General features: G+C 42.8%; 4 protein-coding genes across 11 annotated transcripts in view; 1 reads left to right on the top strand and 3 right to left on the bottom strand.

The window, feature by feature from the left end:
• Window positions 1-2541, bottom strand: part of LOC131108574 (piezo-type mechanosensitive ion channel component 2-like) — a 17425-nt gene extending 14884 nt beyond the window's left edge. The window contains 3 exon segments of the mRNA XM_058059622.1: window positions 3-110; window positions 939-1034; window positions 2128-2541. Of these exon segments, the coding sequence (XP_057915605.1) occupies window positions 3-110; window positions 939-1034; window positions 2128-2191 (268 nt within the window). The 5' untranslated portion in view covers window positions 2192-2541.
• The window catches only part of gcm2 (glial cells missing transcription factor 2), a 24230-nt gene extending 656 nt beyond the window's left edge, over window positions 1-23574 (top strand). Inside the window, exons 3-18 of one of the 2 annotated variants that reach the window (XM_058059700.1) lie at window positions 1140-1242; window positions 7822-7929; window positions 8010-8073; window positions 8154-8266; window positions 8354-8556; window positions 9578-9819; window positions 9916-11041; window positions 12521-12676; window positions 14989-15171; window positions 16495-16558; window positions 16624-16812; window positions 16895-17007; window positions 17076-17204; window positions 17273-17529; window positions 17607-17835; window positions 21364-23574. In XM_058059700.1, coding sequence (XP_057915683.1) covers window positions 15079-15171; window positions 16495-16558; window positions 16624-16812; window positions 16895-17007; window positions 17076-17204; window positions 17273-17529; window positions 17607-17835; window positions 21364-21396 — 1107 coding nt within the window. In that variant the 5' untranslated portion in view covers window positions 1140-1242; window positions 7822-7929; window positions 8010-8073; ... (4 more) ...; window positions 12521-12676; window positions 14989-15078 and the 3' untranslated portion in view covers window positions 21397-23574. Of the gene's footprint in view, window positions 1-1139; window positions 1243-7821; window positions 7930-8009; window positions 8074-8153; window positions 8267-8353; window positions 8557-9577; window positions 9820-9915; window positions 11042-12520; window positions 12677-14988; window positions 15172-16494; window positions 16559-16623; window positions 16813-16894; window positions 17008-17075; window positions 17205-17272; window positions 17530-17606; window positions 17836-19048; window positions 20208-21363 lie in introns of those variants that run through there. The other variant, XM_058059699.1, reaches the window with a different exon arrangement.
• Window positions 2538-5786, bottom strand: LOC131108599 (guanine nucleotide-binding protein G(olf) subunit alpha-like). The gene is made up of 12 exons (XM_058059715.1): window positions 5651-5786; window positions 5451-5591; window positions 5304-5376; window positions 5120-5174; window positions 4944-5063; window positions 4638-4735; window positions 4516-4570; window positions 4362-4435; window positions 4232-4290; window positions 4048-4168; window positions 3760-3958; window positions 2538-3686 (listed from the first exon to the last, which is right to left on the bottom strand). The coding sequence occupies exons 2-12, from the start codon at window positions 5584-5586 to the stop codon at window positions 3540-3542; spliced, it is 1137 nt and encodes a 378-aa protein (XP_057915698.1). The 5' UTR covers window positions 5587-5591; window positions 5651-5786; the 3' UTR covers window positions 2538-3539.
• sycp2l (synaptonemal complex protein 2-like) lies at window positions 6006-14982 on the bottom strand. Of its 7 annotated transcripts, XM_058059660.1 has the most exons (23): window positions 13467-13534; window positions 12652-12771; window positions 12464-12577; window positions 11188-11292; window positions 11093-11117; window positions 10945-11024; window positions 10776-10864; window positions 10668-10702; window positions 10413-10555; window positions 10299-10351; window positions 10183-10228; window positions 10006-10098; window positions 9867-9939; window positions 9543-9800; window positions 9419-9471; window positions 8441-8510; window positions 8315-8382; window positions 8200-8242; window positions 7989-8078; window positions 7565-7916; window positions 6342-6441; window positions 6208-6266; window positions 6006-6153 (listed from the first exon to the last, which is right to left on the bottom strand). In XM_058059660.1, the coding sequence occupies exons 1-23, from the start codon at window positions 13521-13523 to the stop codon at window positions 6105-6107; spliced, it is 2175 nt and encodes a 724-aa protein (XP_057915643.1). In that variant the 5' UTR covers window positions 13524-13534; the 3' UTR covers window positions 6006-6104. The 7 variants fall into 7 exon arrangements, with proteins under 7 accessions (XP_057915643.1, XP_057915642.1, XP_057915641.1 ...); XM_058059659.1 differs by having other exon boundaries at window positions 7565-7659; window positions 7735-7916; window positions 10945-11292; XM_058059658.1 differs by lacking the exon at window positions 13467-13534 and adding an exon at window positions 14863-14982 and having other exon boundaries at window positions 10945-11292.

Raw genomic sequence — 23574 nt, 5'->3', positions numbered from 1 at the left:
ACAGTTGTACTCAGGTTGTAGCGTTGTCGTGGTCAGCTGAAAGAACGTCTGCAGTAACAGGAAGAGGAAACTGGACACACAAACGGCTGTCACACAGCGACTTGTGTTACCTAGGAGACAAATCCACAACTGCTGATGTCATGATTGGCTTTGTTATATTATACAATACACATACTTCATCTCCTCCAATCACAACAGGAAGTGATGTCACACTCTTGAGTCATTTGCGCTTTCTATTCTCTTGTTTTCCTTAGGAAGGAATCACCTGAGGCACGCCGGGACATGTGTCTTCTTTTGTCTTTGTGTGTCTGTGGGTTTTTATATGTCTGTGTGGGTCTTTGTGTGTCTCTAAATGTCTTTCTTTGTGTGTCTTTTTCTGTTTGTGTGTCACTGTTTTAATTTGTGTGTCACCATTTATAATGCAATGTAATTGAATCCACATGTGATGCTACACACTTCTTTTGTTATGTTGTTGTGTGACTTGGAGTATCATAATATGAAAAAATCAATTGATTATTTTCAAATCCAGATGTTCGGTTTTATTGTTGTGTCCCCATTTGCGACTTCAGTTATTTTTTTTTTTTTTTTGGGGGGGGGGGGATGTAATGTAATGTCCTCACATGTCTTTGTTTGCGTGTCTCTGCGTGTCTATTTGTGCGTCTGCGTCGTGTCTGTCGTAACATGACATCACTGTTAGTCCAATAAGACGTGATGACACATGTCTTCGTACGAGTTTGTTTGAACCTACACAAACCGTGGCACCCGTACCACCGTGACAACACGGTATCCATCGACTGGTACGCAAGAGGCGGTACTTAGTGGAATAACTTTTTAACAGCCACTGCATTACAACATCAGTACTTGATATACTTGTAATGACTGTTTATGACTAGCCTGACATTTGTTCTCTGTGTGGGTGATCCATATCGATCGATTACCTGCCCCCAGGGAGTTGCTGGGTTCCGGCAGCAGGGGTAGTAGAAGCAGCAGGAGGACGTAAACCAACGAGAAGCCATTAAAACGCAGCAAAGCAGCTGTGAAGACATGTTGAATATTTGCACATATATCACAGTGTTGCCGTACTTTGAAAAGCATGACATCAAATCCAAACAAACATGACACATGTATCTGTCTTCCAGATGACAAACAGGAAGTGGCTGTCAGAAGAAAACACCAAGGAAGAGTGTGTCGCCTTGTTCTGCTTTCCCTCTTCCTACCCCCACATTGCTACCACTTTCTCAGGTAACAACATCTGGTTGTGTGTGTGTGTGTGTGTGTGTTGACACACTGCTAACCATTCACACACTTACACGCACACCTCCCCCTCTGTGTGGAATGTGAGGCGCCTTTAAAAAATGTACCACCTCGGAAAGCGCTGGAATATCAAAAATTAGCTAGTGCTAATTTTGATGTTCAATGGCAGATGCTAACAATGCTAACAAAGAGAGTGACATCATCGAGCTATTTAAATCTAGCAACATACTTAAATCACAATTGTTTGTTTACAAGTACTTTCTTTGCATTTTTAAAAAACTTTACGAGCCAAAACGCTGTAATGTACATGCCAAACCAGTAGGGGGTGATGTCATTTTATAAAGAAACATTAACTTCAGGTGTTATTCCCACCAGAAAGTATTATGTATAAATCATGAACTTACTATAGAAGTATACGCAACAACAATTAAATGTCACATACAGATGATATTATTCAGAAAAAATGCAAAAAAACCTGTAATGTACATGCCAGGCCAGTAGGGGGCGATGACACTTTGTAAAGAAACATTAACTCCAAGTCTTTTTCCTGCCCAAAAAGTGATAAGTGTAAGTCATGTGACTCTTTTGGACCAATCTAGCAGCTGATGGAGAAGCATTGTAAACACAACAAAAATAGCACTGTGGTCTGCTATTTTTGTTTTGGCTGTGAAATAGCTAAGTACTTAATATTTGAAGAATACATTTTAGTTAAACATGTTAATATTCAATACAAAATCAATATTACTAAATTAGTTAAGTTATTGAGCAAATTTCTTCCTCCTAGAACCACGTGATCAGGTGATCTACAATCAATGGCTATTGAAACTATACAATTGTTGCATTAATATTGATAATATTAGTAAAAGAACCAACCTGCAGTCAAGCTGAGGGGCAGCAGAACCCTAAAGAGGAGACCCACCACCAGCTCGGAGGACATCCTGGACCCAGTTCCAGCAAACAGGCCCCGTCCTGCGGGTTCTGGTTCTGGTTCAGATGCGGACTGTCAGAGGTCTGCGTGGCCGTCCGCCGAGCAGCGAGTCCGCCTTAAGGCGTCCGCACACCCCGGTGTCATCCTCCACACACACACAGTGAGTCAAACCGACCCAAAGTCTGACCCACTTGTAAAAAGTATAAAAACGCTCAAAAAGACAGGAAAAAGATCAAGATTGTCTTCAACACTGAAGACTTTTATCCACGATTCTTCTTTTCTTTTTCTTCTTTGGGTCATAAAACCAACTTGAGACGCGCAGATGTTTTCTGACTTTTTTTCCTTTTCTCGAGACTTAAAAAAAAAAACCCTCACATCACCTAGCTCCGCCCCTACTCATTGACTGACAACCACTTCAGCCAATCTGCGTCATATCAGAGCCTGCCAACGCCTTCATAAAACATCCCAAAATATCAACGATCAAATTACAGCGACACCATTTAATCTCAGATCATAGTTCATATTGTACGTATAAAAATTAAAAAAAACTATCAATAATCACTTATTAGCTTATTAGCTACTTGAGCACAAAAAACATCTTAGATCTGTTAATTAGAGCAAACGGTCAAGTTCACGAGGCGTCCTTAATTACAATTGTTGGCATTGTCTCCCTCTGCTGGATAAATTAGGCCATTACATTCATACACAGTACATTCATATGGTTGTTTTTACATTTAAATGTTTTTGTAGTTAGACAAATAGACGAATAAACTAAATAGCTAGCATATAGATGTCTAAATGCTGGGTTATATCACGTAGGTAGCTTGTCATGCTAACTGAAGTACAATAGCGCCGATGGTGGTCTTGCTAGTGTACGGCTAATTTCTAACTGCTAACTAAACTAAAACTAACTAAAATGTTGCCTTTTATCGGGGTGTAGTGCTGTAGGAGTTGATCAAGAACGTTTTTTTATTCAAATACCTTGCTGTCTACCATTAATAGTACAGTTCAGTTTGTACAATATCCTATTATAAGCTACGATATGAAACAGTTGATGTCGCACTTAGCATGGTGCATTCAAGACAGCTGGGAAGTTAAGACTTTTTAAACTCCTACAATAGCTCTATTCAACAATTGTTATGGGTACTAATTTTTTTTAAACAGAAAAGCATGTCACACATCCTTACTAGTTTCTTTAATGCACCATATATATATATTTATTTTTTTTTTTACTTTTATCTGGACATTGTAATCTCCCAGCAGTCTGGAAGACAGCATTTACAACCCACAACAATCATCACTAATCACATGTATATAGCTGGTTTGATCCAGGAAGTGAGAGGCCATTTTAAGCCAATCAAAGAAGCTCGTATTGCCTCAGATGCATTCTCTGGATGATGTCACGACAGTCGTTAAAGACACGGCGGATGTTTTCCGTGTCGACCGCACACGTGAAGTGAGGATAGCAGTAATGTTTGCCGTCGCCGCTTGCTGTGCTGATCCTCTGATGAAGAGAGATGCGTCATTAGTGAGTTAACTAATTAACTCATATGCTAATATACGGCAACTTTTCTTACCAGAAATTCGTCTCTGATGAAAAATTTGGCCCTGGTGACCCTGGCGTCTTCATCCGCATCCGGGACAGTATCAGGAGGAACGGTGTAGTTGGCGTATTCTGGGAAATAATCCTCCAGTTTGGATTTCCCTGCCATTATTTTATCAGCAAGCACATCCTGTTTGTTGAGGAACAAAATAACCGAGATGGTCTTCAGAAACCTGCAGCCAATCACAACACATCACGGTAGGGTTAGCCAATCTCAGAATAGAAGGTACCGATCAACAGCAGCCAATCAGAGTTTGAGAACCTGTTGGTCCAAATGGATCTAAAGAGGTCCAGAGATTCCCGCAGCCGATTGGTGGAGTTATCTTCTCGGATCACCATATTGTAGCTGCTGCTCGCCGCCACAAAGATGATGGCCGTCACGTCTGAGCGATGACACATGGTCACTAGCGTTTGTTTTTAAAACTAAAATATTAATGGTAGCTCACCATTGAAGCACTGGATCCACTTCCTGCGTTCGTCTCTCTGTCCTCCTACATCAAACATACTAATGGACACACACATGTAGGATTTCAACCAATCAAAAACAAGCAAAGAGTCCCGGTTTTAGACACTCACTGAAAGTTGACCTTGTCCACTTGGAAGCGGGTTTCAAAAATCCCTGAAGTTAGAACTCTGCAGCGTAGCAAATCCTGAAGAGAAGTCTACATTGAAAGTCTGCCTAGCTACAATGACTTTAACTTGAAGCTGATTGGCTCTTTTATTTTGTTACCTGGTCGGTAGGGGTGTAGTCGGCCCTTCGGACTGAATCCAACCTATCCAGGAAGCTAGGATACACACACGATTGGTCCACTGGGATTCATGAAGAAATCTATGTGTGTGTGTGTGTCTTACTACTGAGCACAGTCAATCAGCTGGTACTCGTTGGCGCGTTCGTAGCACGCCTTCACGCCGTCGTCCTCCCAGAGCTTCTGAGCATGCTCAAAAAAGTCCTGCGAGACACAACGAGTGTCATGATCACAGCAGGAAGTCAAGCGAGTCAAAGAGTTGTTTTGTCTCTTTTGCGTCCCTCGGAGACGTTTGCTTAATGAGGCCACAGGTGACACACACACACACCTGAATGTAAAAGTGTGTGTGTGTCATTTCATCAGGTCATTAACATGGTGACAACAAACATGAAGTCTCCAGTGTGTGAGTTACCTCGGTGTATTCAAAGTCAGATAGCGGTGCGATGCCTTTGATGTAGTCAATTCTGAACTGGTTACCAGGGTTACCAAGAGGAACGGGCGGCGTCAACATACTCATGGCGGACACTATGGTCTGACATAAAGAGGTGTCACTCAGCTGGTCATGTGATCGAGCATCACGTGGCCTACCACAATGGCGTCCTTCACGTTCTTTCTGATGTCTTGAATCTTCTGCTGCTTCTCTCTGAAAGAAAAACAAATGTCTTCCGTTAGAAACTTCGAAAAACTCTACAGTGGTTTATCTTGTCTTTTGAAGTTCTTTGACAGGATGTCAAAGGCATTTCAAAATAAAGGCACCTCAAAAGTGACTCACTCAGCGTTGAAACCGTCCACGTGAAGAATCCTCATCTGCTTGACGATGGTACTCTTACCTGACTCCCCCGCTCCTGTACGCAATACCGCTAGTGAGACACTCAGGACGTGAGACGGTCAAGAGAGACAAACAGGAAGTGACACAAACCCAGCAGTAACAGTCGGTGCGTGGCTTTGTACGCCTGTCGCTCTTTCTGCAGCTGTCTCTCGATCTTCTTGTTGGCTTCTCGTTTGGCTTTTTCGTCCAGTCGTTCTTCGTCCGTTTTCCCTCCCAGACAGCCCATGTCCACTACGAGAAGAGACACCCCATCATTTGTCAAACCTTTCAATGTAAAAGCTGGATTCTACCTGTGGTGTCTCTGGCTCGTTGAGTGTTAACAGGTCCAAGTAAGTCTGTCCATCAATGTCCACTCCAGTCCACTTCAGCCAGACGGCATCCTGTACTTCTTGGAACAATGGTACTTGTGTGTTATCGCCCAAGAGCCTGGAGACAAACTCACCTGAATGCACCACCCCCAATGTAGCGCCCCGCCTCATTAGTGGGATGCTTGGTTGTCTTTGGGGGATTTCAGTGTTTTTCCTTTATGTGTCTCTTTGCTGCTCGACAACGACACAACGCATCTTTTTCTGACTGGAAGCTTTATTTGAAGATTGGACTGTTTGGTCCTGATGATAGGACAGACTGGTCACTATGGTTACCAGTCTGGAGTGTAGTGGGACATATTGCAGGTTTAACTTTGCTGATATTATTTTATTTCAAACAGCAAAGTTTGATAAAGGTCGCTTTTTTTGGATCAGCACATCATTGGCTGGACGAAGGCTCCGCCCCTGTATCCTCCATAGACGTCAACCTGAGTGAGGTTTAGATTAGCTCAAGTTAAACAGAGTTAAAAGGTTATACTCACTTTTGGTGGAGTTGGTCACAGAAGCTGGATAGTCGCTTCATCTCTGTTTGGAAAAATCCCTGGAATAACAAGACAGCATTCCGTAAGGAAGGATCATTATGAAGGAGAGTGTGATCGGATGATATGATTATTACCACAATCTGAGAGCACATGTTGTTCAGATTGCTTGAGCTTTCCTCCAAACACTTGAGCTGATCTGTGATAGACTTCTCAAAGTTTTGGATCAGGACCAACCTAACACACACACACACACAAAAATTAAATGTCTGCCATTTTAATCATGTTCTGACAGTAATGTGTCCCAAAAGCACCAGAAATAAAGCCGCTATTGACGTTATGAAGGGAAAACCTCCTTCCTCAGGCTTCACTGCGCATTTTAAAACCAATCAGCTGATTGTCAATTGAAACTTTCATCATTTTTTTCTTCAGCAGATAACACCAATGCCGTTAAAATGTGAATGTAATATTAGCACTGTAGCTCACGTGTGTCGTGTCCCCACTACTTAATGTTACGTTCTTGTATGTGATTATCTATTACAATTTAAGAGATTAAGATATGCCTTTATTCGTCCCTTTATTCGTCCCTCAGTGGGGAAATTTGTAGTTACAAGTTACGGTGTAATGTTAAAGTGTAAAAAAAAAAAAAAAAAAGCGACTAAAACACACACAACAGCGCTTCTTGGAGCAGAAGACAAATTAGCATTCAAGCTGCTGACACAAAACGGTGTGTTCCCATTTAAGAAAACGCTCTATATTGCAACACACACTTTCAATAGGGCCTCTGAGACATGTTAAAGGGGACCTATGATGCTTTTTCCACTTTTCTGACCTATAAATGTACTTAGAATGTTGTATTCTCGTGTTAAACGATGCCAAAGTTTCAGATCATGAAGTTTGAGTATTTGATAGAAGTTGGTTTCAAAAGGCGTGGTAAAAGTGTTCCTTTGTGATGTCACAGAGGGGCCGACTTCCTTATAAGGAAGTACAGGCATCCCCATGGGTGGAATAAATGAAAACAGACTGTTTTGGCAGGAAGTACAAATCAAAAAGGAAACAGAGCTCGGATAGGTGGAGATTCTGGAGCATCATAGGTCCGCTTTAAAAATTGCTAAAATATTTATGGGAGACTCCAAAAACATGCTAGGTTAATTAGCGACTCCAAATTGTCCATAGGTATGAATGTGAGTGTGAATGGTTGTTTGTCTATATGTGCCCTGTGATTGGCTGGGTGGCGACCAGTCCAGGGTGTACCCTGTCTCTAGCCCGAAGACAGCTGGGATAGGCTCCAGCAATACCCCCCCCCGCGACCCTAAGCGGTAGAAAATGAATGAATGAGTTATGGGTCAGAGACTGGCACCTCTGTTGATGGACAGCTGAGAAGAGCGAGGAGATATGTTCCTGACAGTCTTTCAGTGACGACAGAACCTCGGATTCCACTTTCTCCAAGCAGCCCTGAAAGGAAGTCGGCGCTGGAGTGGATGTGTTGACGTCACACCAATAACCCGTCAATAGCTTTGTTCTACTGACAGTGTAATGTTGTTCAAGTCTGGTTTTGAAGATGCTGAAGGCATTTTGGATACTTGACGTCATGTGAAACGCCGTTTCCACCTCCAGAACCTTGTCAGACTTCCGCTTTGACGGGGATGACTCTGCCTTGTCGACTCCACATTGCTTCTCCTCTTCTTCTTCTTCTTCCTGACATGGCCACTCTGATGGAAAAAGGTACCATTTTGTCACAAAATATAATGTGCTGATTATTTTAAAATGTATGAAAATTATACCATCAATCTCCTCTCCCTCAGGCTCCACCCCCTCAGGCTCTGCCTTCCTCTGCTGCTCAGACCTACCCTCAAGTCCATCTGAGAGGTAGCCTTCCCCAAAACACAGCAAAACATTATAATGCTTTTCATTGAAATAGTTTTGAGAAGTAAATATATGCTCTATAGCACCCCTATGTGGAATACTGCTGCAATGACAAGATGCCTTAAACACCTGACTCTCCAGCTGGTTGCTTCCTGTCCAAACCGGACGCTTTCTGCACACACAAAACAACCAACAGGTTAATCTGTTGTTAATTGTTGTTCTTATGAATGATCAAAAAAAGTACCACTGTTATTGCAGAGATATCCAGCGTCTCTTCCTGTAGGCTCTTAGGCTCCGCCTCCACAAGACGGCCTGGAAAGTGTATGTTGTGTGAACATCGAGTACGAGGACGTACAGTATCGTGTCTCACCTGAGCTGTACGAAGGCGTCGAGTGTCTAATTCTGTCGAAGAGGATCGACGCTCTGCTTACACGAGGCCTCTGATGAGGGGACACCAGATGCCGTCAATCATTAACAATAATTAAGGTCAGTTTAAAAAAACAAAAATGCTGCACGGCGGTCGAGTGGTTAGCGCGCAGACCTCACAGCTAGATGAACCAGGGTTCAATTCCACCCTAGGCCATCTCTGTGTGGAGTTTGCATGTTCTCCCCGTGCATGCGTGGGTTTTCTCCGGGTACTCCGGTTTTTACTCCCACATTCCAAAAACATGCTAGGTTGCTAACATGCTAATTGGCGACTCCAAGTTGTCCATAGGTATGAATGTGAGTGTGAATGGTTGTTTGTCTATATGTGCCCTGTGATTGGCTGGCTGCCGACCAGTCCAGGGTGTACCCCGCCGCTCGCCCGAAGACAGCTGAGCTGGGATAGGCTCCAGCAACCCCTGCGTCCCTCGTGAGGAAAAGCGGTAGAAAATGAATGAATGTTCCTTTTTTAGTCGGGAACTGATATTTTCCCAAAACTTCCGGATTACTAAAGATCGGAAAAGCAAAGAGTACAAATAAACTTTTTGTTTGTGATGAAAGATGGAAGGGCAGTCCAGGGTGTACCCCGCCTCTCGCCCGAAGACAGCTGGGATAGGCTCCAGTACCCCCTGACCCTGACCCTTGTGAGGAAAAGCGGTAGAAAATGAATGAATGAATGATTGATTCTTTTTTAGTCGGGAGCTGATATTTTCCCAAAACTTCCAGATGTTCTACTACTGATTACTAAAGAACGGAAAAACAAAGAGTAGAAACAAACTTTTTGTTTGTGATGAAAGATGGAAGGGCAGCCCAGGGTGTACCCCGCCTCTCTCGCCCGAAGACAGCTTGGATAGGCTCCAGCACACCCCGCGACCCTCGTGAGGATAAGCGGTAGAAAATGAATGAATGAATAAAAAAAAGTTACCTTAGCAAGTCTTAGCGAGTCTTCATCGCTGCTCGGGGACGACAGAGGAAGAACTGCACAAAGACGGACACGTCATGATTTGATCACGTGACTCGATTTGGAGCTTTATTTTGAAAGGACTAACCCTTCAGCTGACCGTGTTGCTTCTTCCTTTTAAAGAGTCTACCGTGCGTCCCCGCAGGGGTGGATGGCGCCTGAGACGCACCGCCAGTGTCTTGGCTGGATCCACTCGGAGACTCGATGAAGACCCTGCCGGCCGCCACCTCCAGCTGTGCGAGGAACTCGGGGAGGAAGAGCAGCTTCACTCTCTGACCTTTGCAGTTGAGGTGCATGATGGGAACGTTGAGCTGGACGCTGAGGACCGCCTGAGCCCCGGTGCATTCTAGGAAGAAATCGAAGCGGTAACCATGTTTTATTAGATATTCTAAAACCTCGAAAAAAAACACACCATCTTGCTCCAGCTGCACTTTGTAGTCGACCACGTCGTCCCTCTGCAGGTGGACCGACCCCCACAGGAAACCCTGAACGCACGCACACTCAGAGAAGACGCACAATCACAGGAAACAGGAAACGCACATCAGCACTACCTCGGGGACGTCAATGAAAAAGCTGACACACTGTGACCCATAGTTGAAGTCCACCCAGAACTCGTTCAGTTTCTCATCTTTGGGGGGAAACAGCTGATGATGATGATGATGATGATGATGTCAGAGTCAAAAGGGCCAAACAAGTTCTCATCCACGTTTTTTTTTTTTTTTTTTTACCTCTGTGGTTTCCAAGAAGGCTCTCAAACACGGGAAGGTGTGAACCCTGAAGGACAAAACAATCCGAGTGAATCCACCATACCATCATAAACACTCATCTATCATTCATCCATCACCTTCTCTGGTCGCCATGGCGTTGGTTCATGAAGTTCAGGAAATGCCTACAGTCCTGAAGGACACGTCGGTGGGACGGTCAGGGTCAAAGAAACACCGACAAGTTGGTCACTCACCACCTCAAAGTCGGCATCTTTGATGTCACAGAAGACGTTGCGGAGGTCACAGCAGGAGAACCACTCGTTGGCTCGCTGGACTCGCGCCTTCCTGGGAGTCAGACGACACAACGCCTCCGATAGGCTGACCTGGAGCTCGTAGTCTGGAACGCATCAAAGATCCTTTATGATCCTTTATTAATATACTATGCGTACTTTATGTCTAATATAATTTAAATAGGGCTTCCTTTTCCTACAGGAAGTGACTGGACTCACCGCCGACTGTCTGAATGGTAGCCGCCACCTCCGACCTGCAGAAGCTCACAGTAGTGTGTACTTGGCGTGTGTACGCTTTGTGACGTGTGCTCAAGTGCTGTGTCTCACATCTTCTGAATATGGGCGTGGTCCATTTGGACCCGCCTCCTTTGATCTCTGCTTACAGACTCCAGGATGCTGTTGAAGGTTCTGATGGCCTGATGACAACACCAGAACAGCCCATAATAATCACCATTATTATTATTATTATTAATAATAACGCTGTTTCCACAGATACCTCCAATCTTAGCGTGAATGGGACTTCGGGCTCCAGAACCATTTGAAGCAGCTCCAAAAGCAGCACGGATAGACGAATGACTGACAGGCGGACAGAGGTACAAATGAAAACAGAGGTCATGTGACTGGGAAATGCACGAGCCACCGACCTGGCAGAGGCGACTGACTCAGCAGCTGAAAGAAGAGGAGAAGTGTCGTCATGGAAACACAAACTCAACAACAAAGTTGCAATTGTACACCGTACAAGCAGGAAGTCGTAGAAGTTTTCGATAAGGGTCAGGAGCTGGGCGGAGCTTCTTAGTGGGTTGGCGATCAAGACGTCACGTAGCGTTTGGAACCATAACAAAACCTGAAGAGTGAACTTATTACAGTAACCAGTTCTACCAGCTAGCTACAGTGATAACAAGGGGTGTCACAAGACTTAAACATATGTTACACATTCTCTGTATGCTACTGACCCCGCCTCCCCCCACCAAAACAAACATACCAAGGTGCTAAAAACAGTCACACATGCACATGGCGATATATTGAAACCGGCAAAATGATCATTCATTCATTTATTTATTTTCTACTGCTTATCCTCACAAGGTTCGCAGGGGGTGCTGGAGTCTATCCCAGCTGTCTTCGGGCGACTGGTCGCCAGCCAATCACAGGGCACAGATAGACAAACAACCATTCACACTCACATTCATACTTATAGACAATTTGGAGTCGCTAATTAACCTAGCATGTTTATGGATTGTGAGAGGGAGCCTATCCCAGCTGTCTTCGGGCGAGAAGCGGGGTACACCCTGAACTGGTCGCCAGCCAATCACAGGGCACATATAGACAAACAACCATTCACACTCACATGATAATTCATTCATTTTCATTTATTGTGTGAGTAATTTGGCTGCACGGTGGGCGAGTGGTTAGCACGCAGACCTCACAGCTAGGAGATCCAAGTTCAATTCCACCCTCAGCGATCTCTATGTGGACTGTGCATGTTTTTCTCCGGGTACTCCAGATTCCTCCCACATTCCAAAAACATGCTAATTTAATTAGCGACTCCAAATTGTCCATAGGTATGAATGTGAGTGTGAATGGTTGTTTGTCTATATGTGCCCTGTGATTGGCTGGCCACCAGTCCAGGGTGAACCCCACCTCTCACCCGAAGACAGCTGGGATCGGCTCCCTCCCACATTCCAAGAACATGCTAGGTTAATTAGCGACTTCAAATTGTCCATAGGTATGAAGTGAAGTGAGTGTGAATGGTTGTTTGTCTATATGTGCCCTGTGATTGGCTGGCGACCAGTCCAGGGTGTACCCCGCCTCTCGCCTGAAGACAGCTGGGATAGGCTCCAGCACCCCCGCGACTCTTGTGAGGATAAACGGTAGAAAATGAATGAATGTGAGTAATTTATTTATCTTGATTGATTATCTTGTAATCACCATCTTGTAAGGTCTAGTGACACCCCATAATGATAACATATACAGTACATGCTTGTAGTTAGACCTGTGTGTGTGTGTGTGTGTGTTACTTTAGCAATGATTCCATGGCTGAGCAGCATCTTCAGGTCGTCTTTGTTTTCCACAAGAATCTCCAAAGACTTCAAGACAACGCCCACTCGGTCATACTCGGCTCCGCTCAACTGCTGCACGCAAAAGAGGAAGCGATATAAGGACGGGCAAACAGGAAGTGGAATCATCATGGGTCAGCCCCCGGTACCTTCTGGACCAGCTGGTCCAGTCTGGTAAGCATGCAGTGTGTCATGCCTTCTTTCCGCAGTACAGACACCAGCTGGGATATATCTCCATGGATGAGACAGTCTTCCATTAGGACCTCCAGCTGACACGTGCAAAGAGGGTGATGATTGACAGATATCTCAGCCAATAGATGAAGTGCTCATCATTTTCTCCAGTATTGTTTTCACTTTGGCTGCACCGGTTAGAGCGCAGGCCTCACAGCTCGTAGACCAGGGTTCAATTCCACCCTCGGCCATCTCTGTGTGGAGTTTGCATGTTCTTCCTGTGCATGTGTGGATTTTCTCCGGTTTCCTCCCACATTCCAAAAAACATGCTGGGTTAATTAGCGACTCCAAATTGTCCATAGGTATGAATGTGAGTGTGAATGGTTGTTTGTCTATGTGCGCCCTGTGATTGGCTGGCCACCAGTCCAGAGTGTACCCCACCTCTCGCCCCAAGACAAGTGGGATAGGCTCCAGCACCCCCCCCCCTTGCGACCCTCGTGAGGATAAGCGGTAGAAAATGAATGTTTTCACTTTTACTTCAATCACGTGGTTTTTAATAGCTGATTCGGACATCACCGTGTTGTAGTTTGGTTCACGTAGCAGCAGAGGGCGCTGCAGCTATTAGTATAAATCACACTAACACACAAAGCGCTACAAAAGAAGCACAGTTTTAACTGAATGAATCAACTATGACATGAGGCGACATTTCTATCTCTGTTTTCACACCAGAATGACAAGCACAATCAAAACAAGTAAGATAAGCGATGAATATCATGAAAAAGTCAGCATTTACCATCGTGTTTGTTGCCGTGTTGAATAGTCCGTGAAGACCGGCAAAGCTGCATCTCATTAACGCATGATGAGTTCATGCGCAGTTGGTACACAACACAACAAGGTCATCGACCCTCTTGTTTAGATCAATTAATTGTTCTCATCATTATTTTTCATTTTTAGGACCAACTTTGACCGCTCAGAACAATATGAGCTATATAATTGGTACAAGTAGATACCATGTTGAACGTACAGTGCAGGATAAATTCCACTAAGTGGAATTAGAGTTATTTTCCACTTAATTCCACATGTGTTCATTCATAGTTTTGATGCCCACAGTTTGAATCTAGTCATGAAAATGCATATTAATTCCTACAATACCCATAACTCACCACTAGGTGTCAGTATCGTTTTGCAAACTCCACTTAATGTTGACACTGCATTATTCATTTTTTTTCTACCGCTTATCCTCATGAGGGTCGCGGGGGTGCTGGAGCCTATCCCAGCTGTCTTCATGCGAGAGGCGGGGTACACCCTGGACTGGTGTCCAGCCAATCACAGGGCACATATAGACAAACAACCATTCACACTCACATTCATACCTATGGACAATTTGGAGTCGCTAATTAACCTAGCATGTTTTTGGAATGTGGGAGGAAACCGCAGTACCCGGAGATGGCCGAGGGTGGAATTGAACTCCGGTCTCCTAGCTGTGAGGCCTGAGCACTAACCACTCGGTCCCTGTGCAGCCACCACTGCATTAGTCCTCCTTTATTTTAGTTTTATTGAACTTTATTTTGTCCCATCGAAGTCCTTTCTAAATGTACAATACACAAGCAAATACTTAGCCACTTGTCCGCAATCTTTCATCTATCTTTACTGAAAATCAAAAATGTCATCGTGACCCCTGCCACTCATCTTCAGTATGTGCACGTGAGAGTGCATGACATGCTGTCTCTCACACACACACACACGCACACACACACACACAATTTCAAGTAATTGATGAGTAATGACTTGTTTGTTTTGGGAGAAACACTCACTTGTTTCCACAACACTCTTACATACACACACACACACACACACAGGTGTGAAGTGAGAGTGAAAGAAAAATACTACATTAATAAAAAAAATATATAACCCAATTATATACAGTATATATATATATATGTATTACCAATCAATGTAGTAGTGACTTAATGGTACATAGACAATGTCAATCAAGTTGTCTTTAATATAGATGGATAACAATTGATTAATAAAGCTGATTAATAAAGTGGCTACTACACTGAAATGATATGATAAGTAGACATATTGTAATATATTATACAATAATATCAACTTTTGATGATGGCTTGATGACCACACACATACACACACACACACACACACACACAAGAGTCTGCTGACGTGCTCACCTGCCTCTTCATTCAGACCTGACCCTCAAAGGAGCTGCACGCGCCGCTGCGACACAGCGCATGGGAATCTTGAGCACTTTCCACACACCCACCCACTTTCGACTTTCTTTGTGATTGGCCGATCAGGTCCGACTTGGTGCCACAGTCCGTGGAAAACAGCAGGGGAGGATCAGGACCAGAACCCAAAGCGGGAAACCAGGAAACCAAACCGAAAGGATGTCCCGAGCGGAGGAGCGTGAGGAGACGGACTGTGTTTGCTCATTCGGGATGAAGTCCACTTGGGACATCAATGACCCCAAACTTCCTCAGGTGACTTCAGACTCTTTATTGTTTATTGATTATGGATTTATCAAAATGCTGGGAAGTCACTTTTTTTAACCTAAAAAAATAGGCAAATTTGTGAAAATTCATTATTTAAATTAAATAACAGAACACTTCCAATTCATTTAATGCAGAATTAAAAAATTAGTGTTTAAAACAATTTAATCAATTATATCAATTACTGTAAAAGTGTGTTTGCAGTTTAAAAGACTCTCATTATGTATTTATATATATCATTATAACAGTCTATTTATTTGTATTATCACTACTATTTGTATCATATTATTTTATTGATAACATGCAATAATTAAATTCATGAAATGACGTATCAATTTAAAGCACTAAAGATTTTCTGAAGGTTGTGTGTGCGTGAGTGAGTGAGCGAGTGCGTGTGTATGTGTGCACACATATTTTGGTTTCACTGGGAACAAAATATAAAAACCAGTTTTTACTGTTTAAACAACAAGAGAGCACACACGTGCAAACACACACACACACACACACACACACTTGATGTACATTTCAATAGAAGCCCTCATATAAAAATATATAATAATATATAAAAATTTAAATATTTTCCCAATATTATCATTTATTTAATTTTGCATGAATTATTAATTATTATTTAATTATTTTTTTTATAAAAAAAAATCATTCCAACGATTACAATTCATACACACACTTGATGTACATTTCCATAGAAGCCCACATATAAAAATATATAATAATATACAAAAAGTTAAGTATTTTCCCAATATTATCATTGATTTAATTGTGCATGAATTATTAATTATTATTATTATTTTTTTAATTCATTCCAACGCATTACAATTCACACACACACTTGATGTACATTTCCATAGAAGCCCTCATATAAAAATATATAATAATATACAAAAAGTTTCATATTTTCCCAATATTATCATTTATTTAATTTGGCATGAATTATTAATTATTATTTAATAAAAAAAATTATTCATTCCAACGGATTACAATTCACACACACACTTGATGTACATTTCCATAGAAGCCCTCATATAAAAATATATAATAATATATAAAAAAGTTAAATATTTTATTATTTAATTTAGCATGAATTATTAATTATTATTTAATTAATTTTTAAAAATATTTTTAATACAATTCAATTACAATTCATAGCAGCTAATTACCAAAAATAAAAAGTGTTTATGGACCGAAAAGCGATTATAAAAGACTTTCTGCTGACAGACACTACATTGCTGATTGATGATAATACCGAAGGCACGCCGCTAACATGCTAAATGCTAATGACTCCCTCCCTGTTTGTAGGACACAAAGCAGTTTGATGCCTTCCAGGAGTGGACCGACGGTTACGTGCGTTACATCTACAGCGGTGAGTAACAATGATTTCTGCGCATCAAATTTGAAATGAATTTAATCGATTTTAAATATTTGTAGCCGAGGACAAGAACGCTCAGCGCCATCTCTCGGGTTGGGCCATGAGGAACACCAACAACCACAACTGTCAGATCCTCAAGAAGTCCTGTTTGGGTGTGGTGGTGTGCTCGCGAGGTTGTACGCTCCCGGACGGTTCCCGACTTCAGCTGCGACCCGCTATCTGCGACAAGGCACGGCAGAAACAGCAGAGTAAGGATCACGAGAACCCTAATCCGAGTCTTATAAGGGGCTGTGGAGTCATCCCTGATGTTCTCCTGACTTTTTGTTCTAGAGAAAGTGTGTCCAAGCTGCAGCGGCGCTCTGGAGCTGCTGCCGTGTCGAGGTCACAGCGGGTACCCAGTTACTAACTTCTGGAGGGTGGACGGGAAAGCCATCTTTTTCCAGGTAATGCTGAAATTCCGAACAGACGCTAGGGTCCGGTTCTGTTTTTCTTATTTGCTATGCTCCTTCAGGCTAAAGGGGTCCACGACCATCCGAGACCAGAGTCCAAATCCGAAACAGAGGCCAGGAGAAGTTCTGTTAAAAGACGAGTCAACTCACCGCCATTCGCACCAAAAAAACGACTCATTGAAGCAACTCAGGTAGACCACAACAAAGACTTTGTGGTTTGGGTTTTTGTTGGTCATTGTTGTGTTTTTCGTCGTTTCAGGGTCTCGGACCCGCTCTTCTCTCATGTGTGGAGTCAGCAGACAGGATCTCTTTCATTGAGCCAACATTCCCGCAGCATTACCCGGGATTCCAAAGTACAGAACCCTACTACAACCACCACAATTCCCTGGGAGAGACGTCACCCGGCTTGCAAAAAACAGCCAGTCCAAGACTCTACATGGGCAGGCCTAGCTACGATTTCCCAGGGTACTTAACCTCACCGTCATATCCGGTCACCTCGGAACTTTGTGATCCCAGGTAAATCCCACACACTTTGAACCAGATTCCAAAATCCAAATTAAACAACATCCAAACCAGATTCATATCCTTTGCAGGATGACCCCGGTTCTTGGATGTCCGACCTCCTCAGCATCAGCACCCGTCTCTTCTTCATCGACCTCATTTGACCCCTCACCAAAACCAGGCTGGAAAGATCTCCTGAAGACCTCCACCCCTTACAGTGACAACCACCATTATTACAGTACCGACTACCCCTGCCGCTACCCAGGAAACACCCCGGGTTCACCTGCTGCACTGCAGACCATCATCACCACCACAACCAAAGTAAGTCTATCACCAGGTGTTCGATCCCTGTGCCGTTCCAGCTTATAGAACATGTAGAATTTCATCTGCTAGATTTTATAGAATACCAGGACTAAGATATTAAGACTAAGATGTTAAGTCATGTTGAGTCTAAGGTTTTAGATCCTTAGAGATTCCCAGCTCTTAAACCCAAGTAGAGTCCCATCTGTAAAATCCTTATAGAATCCCAGGTCTTAGATCCATGTACAGTCTCAGATATTTGACCCATGTTGAGTCTAAGGTTTTAGATCCTTATAGATTCCCAGCTCTTAAACCCAAGTAGAGTCCAATCTGTAAAATCCTTATGGAATCCCAGGTCTTAGATCCATGTACAATCCTAGATGTTTGACCAATGTTGAGTCTATGGTTTTAGGTCCCAACAGAATCCCAGATCTTAGATCCATGTACAGTCCTAAATGTTTGACCAATGTTGAGTCTGTGGTTTTACATCCTCACAGAATCCCAGATTTTAGATCTATGTCGAGTCCCAACTGTAAAATCTTATCAAATCCCAGGTTTTAGATCCATGTACAGTCCTAGATGTTTGACCAATGTCGAGTCTGTGATTTTAGATCCGTACAGAATCCCAGATCTTAGACCTATGTAGAGTCCCAGTTGTAAAATCTTATCGAATCCCAGGTCTTAGATCCACATACAGTCTCAGATATCTGACCCATGTTGAGTCTAAGGTTTTAGATCCTTATAGATTCCCAGCTCTTAAACCTAAGTAGAGTCCCATCTGTAAAATCCTTATAGAACCCCAGGTCTTAGGTCCATGTACAATCCTAGATGTTTGACCAATGTTGAGTCTGTGGTTTTAGATCCTCACAGAATCCCAGATCTTAGACCTATGTAGAGTACCAGCTGTAAAATCTCATCGAATCCCAGGTCTTCGATCCATGTACAGTCCTAGATGTTTGACCAATGTTGAGTCTGTGATTGTAGATCCCTATAGAATCCCAGATCTTAGATCCATGTACAGTCCTAGATGTTTGACCAAGGTCGAGTCTGTAGTTTTAGATCCGTACAGAATCCCAGATCTTAGACCTATGTAGAGTCCCAGGTGTTAGATCCATATACAGTCTCAGATATCTGACCCATGTTGACTCTAAGGTTTTAGATCTTTACAGAATCCCAGATCGTAGACCCACATAGAATCCCAGATGTTAGCTGGACCTGTGTTGATGTTCCTCAGGTCTCATATCAGCCGTGTCCAAAGGCTCCTCCCTACCAGTCGTGTCCCAAACCTCAGGCTGGCCTCCCGTCTTACCAGCCCTGCGCTCCACCAAAACCGCCCGGCTTCGCCGGATGCTCCTCCCTGCTGGACGAGGCCACTCCCTCCTACTCGGCCGAAGTGAAGGTGACGGAGGAGTCGGGGGGAGTCATCAAGTCTCTCTCATTTCAGCCGGAAGTCGTGCAGCCTAAAACTGAACGGGCCGATGCCTACGACTACCGCTACGGCTACGCTAACACGTTTCGCTACGACGACTACTGATATGGTACTACCTCCGTTACCAGAACTGAGGAACCTCTAAGGACTTTTGGTGTAGCATCCATGCTAATGTTAACCAAACGATGCTATGTGATGCTAAGTGTTTAGTGCTGCTTTGGTGTCCGGCTAACTTGTTAGCATCTGAGCTTGACCGTTTTTTTTGAACATTTCATCACGGTGACGTCCACAAACGTAGCATTTTTTTTTTTTTTGCTACGTCAATCTCGATTTGTTACATTTCGTTTGTGTTATTTATTGATTGAAAACAGGAAATGATGTCATCTTCTTAGTCATGAACGTTGTGTTAGCGATGGTTAAAACGAGTCGGTGAGTAATAAAGTGGTTTGGACAAGACGCCGTGTCTCTGTGAGTGATAAAGCAAACCGGACAAGGACGTGTGCGGACAGGAAGTCCTCCTGTCTGTCACTAAGCTCCATTAGAACCACTCATTGGACCAAAACGCCATCAGCGTGTCCGTCATCGTTAGAACACACATCGCAAGTTCAAGGACAGGTGAAGGTTCATTAGCGAGTTAAGGTCAGGTGAAAGTCAGGTGAAGGTCACAGAATGTTGTCCAGGTGTGTCCAGATTGAGGGGGAAAAACAAGCCGCGTTGTGATTGGTTGAGCTCGGACATGTTTTTTGTTTAAAATCAGCCAGCATGAGAATCGTGGTCCACCTGGAGAAGATCAGCACACACACACACACATAAATGTGAAGTAATTCTATCCTTTCAGCAACATCTTCTTATCTTCTCATCTCCTGCTCCTGAACTGATCTTCATCGCTGACTTTTCACACGCAAATCTTCGTCTCGGTTAAATAAATCATCTCTTGACATGAGATAGAACCATCTCGTTTGTCCATCATCTTTGTCTTTTAATAGTTTCTTCTATAAATCACAGTAAGCAAAAAAAGTCAAGCAGGTCAAAGAGGAACATACTTGGATCCTGACTGGCTGGACCAGTTTGCTTCTTCTTCTTTATAATCGGGGCATCAGCGCGTATCGGAGCGTCCCATCAGCAGAACATCACGTAGACATCCAGAACCAGTACCAGCATGCTGGTTCTTTTCATGTTCCTCTCTCTCTCTCTCTCTCGAGATGGACCACTAACGTCAACAAGACAGAGACACATCAAAGCATGTCCTCTTTGGAAAACGGGATGACCCGACTTAAAAACCTCTACGCGTTAAGTCCTAACCAGAGGTCAAATAAAGGACATGAGTTGTTGTCCAAAAATGGCGTCCAAATTTGTCACAGCTCCGATCTCCTGTTTGACTTTAGTCTATTTCTGTGCAGCATACCCGACCTGATCCCAAGTCCACGACCGGGACTCTGCTTGGGACCGGGACCAGGTGTGTGTGTGTATGAGTGTGTTTTGACAGAACAGGAAGTTAGCGGCTCAGTGAAGAAGAATGAAGTCGGTTTACGTTGAAGTTTATCTTTGATGAGCGCGCATGACAGGGCAGGTCTGAGCCTGACACACACACACACACACACACACAATGTATGTGTGTGTGTGTGTGTGTGTGTGTGTGTGTGTGTGAGACAGAACTTCACCCACCTGAAGGAGACAGGAGGTCACATGGTCTAGTAGCAGGAAGCTGCTGAGTAAACATTTCATCTTCTAAACTCACCTGCTTCTACTATGTGTGTGTGTGTGTGTGTGTGTGTGTGTGTGTGTAAGCCGCAGACAGTCAAGTGTCACATGATGGATGCTGTGTCTTTGTCGCGCTCGTTGACCCGCAGCAGGAATGTGAGCCATGCTAACACGACTCTCGTACCGCGTGCTAGCTTAGATGCTACACACGTGTGGTCACATGACAACACTTTTCTTGACTTCCTTGAATGTTTTGTTTACAAATAAACAACAAAAGAGTGAACGTAAACATGTTTATCACGTGATGACGCCATTTTTTTTACGGTTGGTGACCCCTAGCACCACCTAGTGATAAAAATGTATTTTGATCAATTATTAGCATTTATGTAACTTATTATAAATATGTTATTTTATTTTAGGAGGAAGTCGCGGTCAAGATGGCGATGAGGTGAGCAGCTGGCGTCCATCACGGCGAGGAAGTGAGCAGGTGGCTTCCATGTTGGTTCGAGGAGGTGTGATGAAAGGCAGCGAGAGCTCAAGTACAGTCAGGGGGGGGGCTTTTGTTGTGAAAGGACCGAGAGGCGGAGGAGCAGCTTCCTGAGAGTCAACAACAGCTGAGGTCGTTAAAAGCAGGTACGTCTGGGTCAAAGGTCAAACCAAAGTAAAACTCATAGTTGACGCGACACCACACCAAAACCATTAGGCAACAGTTGTCTAGTTATTTAGTGGTCTCTTGTAGGTCCACTGGTCCACCGGTTTGTTGATGCAGAGGTCCTTTGGTTCGATTCCACTAGTATTGTCATTCAGTGGATAAGTGGAGTATATGGCACAGTGGCGTCCGTATCCATTCAGGAAGTCTGGTGGTCCAGTGGTGTGAGTGGTCAGTGACGCTGAGGTTCAGTGGTTTAGTCACGTGGTACAGCGGCCTACTGATCTTGTGGTCCTGTGGTCAATGAGTCCAGTTCTCTGTGGTTTATGTACTTCCTGTTTTTTTTTAAGTCCTCACGCTCAATGTATTCATACAGGTCAGACATAAAACGAAAAGCACTACTTTAGATTCCTCTGAAGATTTCACATTCACTGCTGCAATTTATAAGTTTAGCCAGCAGATGGCGACACCGCATCATTCAGCAGCTTGATTGAATAGCAACACAGCAATGATTCATGAATGCGTTAGACAACACGACATGTGATTGGCTGAATCAGTGAGGGGGGGGAGGGCCGCATTTGGACTGACAGCTGCAGGTGCTCGTCAGAAGAGAATAGAAGTGATCTATTGGATTTTAATCCATAATTTTGTACATGTGACAGATAAATGCCACTTTCAATGTCATTCTAGTTTATACCCGGTTGGATGTCCAGCAGGGGGCGTTGCCGAGCAGCAAATGGGGAACTCAATGAGGACTTTGTCAAACACACAGAGGTGCATTGATGGAAGTCATGTGACCCATCTTTAGGCTCCACTCTCATACATGAAAGCACTCAATATCTATCTATCTATCTATCTATCTATCTATCTATCTATCTATCTATCTATCTATCTATCTATCTATCTATCTATCTATCTATCTATCTATCTATCTATCTATCTATCTATCTATCTATCTATCTATCTATCTATCTATCTATCTATCTATCTATCTATCTATCTATCTATCTATCTATCTATCTATCTATCTATCTATCTATCTATCTATCTATCTATCTATCTATCTATCTATCTATCTATCTATCATCACATGACTAATGAATGTTAATTAATTAATTGGCAACATTACAAAAGTGCAATTGGACATTTCAATATAAAAGACGACTGAAGCAATGTAACCTTCCAAAATAAAAGCCAACTATAACAGGAATGTTTTCCAAAATAAAAGTAAACTGTAACAGGAGTCTTTTTTTCCCCCAAAATAAAAGCAAAATGTACCAGGAGTGTTTTTTCCAAAATAAAAGCATATGTATGAGGAATAGTTTCCAAAATAAAAGCTCGATGAAATATTAATTCAAAATAATAAAGATAAAGATAACGGGTGTGTTTTCCAAAATAAAAGCAAACATAACAAGAAGGTTTTTCCAAAATAAAAGTGTAATATAACGGGAGTGTTTAAAAAATGAAGGCAATAATGTTTTTTCCAGAATAAAAGTTAATCCAACACTGTTTTCCAAAATAAAAGCTGGATGTAATATTCATATTTTCCAACAAAAAAAAGTTAAAGGTAAGAGAAGTGTTTTCAAAAATAAAAGCAACAAGAATGTTTTCCAAAATAAAAGTATAATATAACAGGAATTTTGTTTTCAAAATAAAGGCACAAATAACAGGAATTTCTTTTTCAAAATGAAAGCAAAATGTAACAGTTAGCAGTGTGTGTGTTTTCAGAATAAAGGTTAATTTAACAGGAATTGTTTCCAAAATAAAAGCTGGATGTAACATAATGTTTTGCCACAAAACGCTGGATGTAACATGATTTTTTTTTCCAAAATAAAGGCTGGACTGAACATAAATACTGTATTTTTAAATGAAAGCAAATGTAAAGGAAATAGGAACGTCTATTAAAGACTATTAAAGATAATGGAAGGGAAACATTTTCCAAAATAAAAGCTTAATATGAAAAAGACATGTCCAGATGATG

This window comes from Doryrhamphus excisus, chromosome 21 (assembly GCF_030265055.1).
Source record: "Doryrhamphus excisus isolate RoL2022-K1 chromosome 21, RoL_Dexc_1.0, whole genome shotgun sequence".
Lineage (NCBI taxonomy): Eukaryota > Metazoa > Chordata > Actinopteri > Syngnathiformes > Syngnathidae > Doryrhamphus > Doryrhamphus excisus.
Note: the sequence above shows the minus strand (reverse complement) of the source record. Positions and strands in the feature narration are given on the sequence as shown.

What these genes read in the sequence shown, in the direction of transcription:
- LOC131108599 (XM_058059715.1), bottom strand. Translation starts at nt 5,586, where the DNA reads ATGGGCTGTCTGGGAGGGAAAACGGACGAAGAACGACTGGACGAAAAA. An exon ending in GTGGACGGTTTCAACGCTGA is followed by an intron (nt 5,175 to 5,303) that starts GTGAGTCACTTT and finishes TTTTTCTTTCAG; the next exon opens with AGAGAAGCAGCAGAAGATTC. An exon ending in AGATCCATTTGGACCAACAG is followed by an intron (nt 3,959 to 4,047) that starts GTTCTCAAACTC and finishes GATTGGCTGCAG; the next exon opens with GTTTCTGAAGACCATCTCGG.
- sycp2l (XM_058059656.1), bottom strand. Translation starts at nt 13,523, where the DNA reads ATGAGATGCAGCTTTGCCGGTCTTCACGGACTATTCAACACGGCAACA. An exon ending in CCTTCTTGGAAACCACAGAG is followed by an intron (nt 10,099 to 10,182) that starts GTAAAAAAAAAA and finishes CATCATCATCAG; the next exon opens with CTGTTTCCCCCCAAAGATGA. An exon ending in TGAGGGAGAGGAGATTGATG is followed by an intron (nt 7,917 to 7,988) that starts GTATAATTTTCA and finishes TTTTTCCATCAG; the next exon opens with AGTGGCCATGTCAGGAAGAA.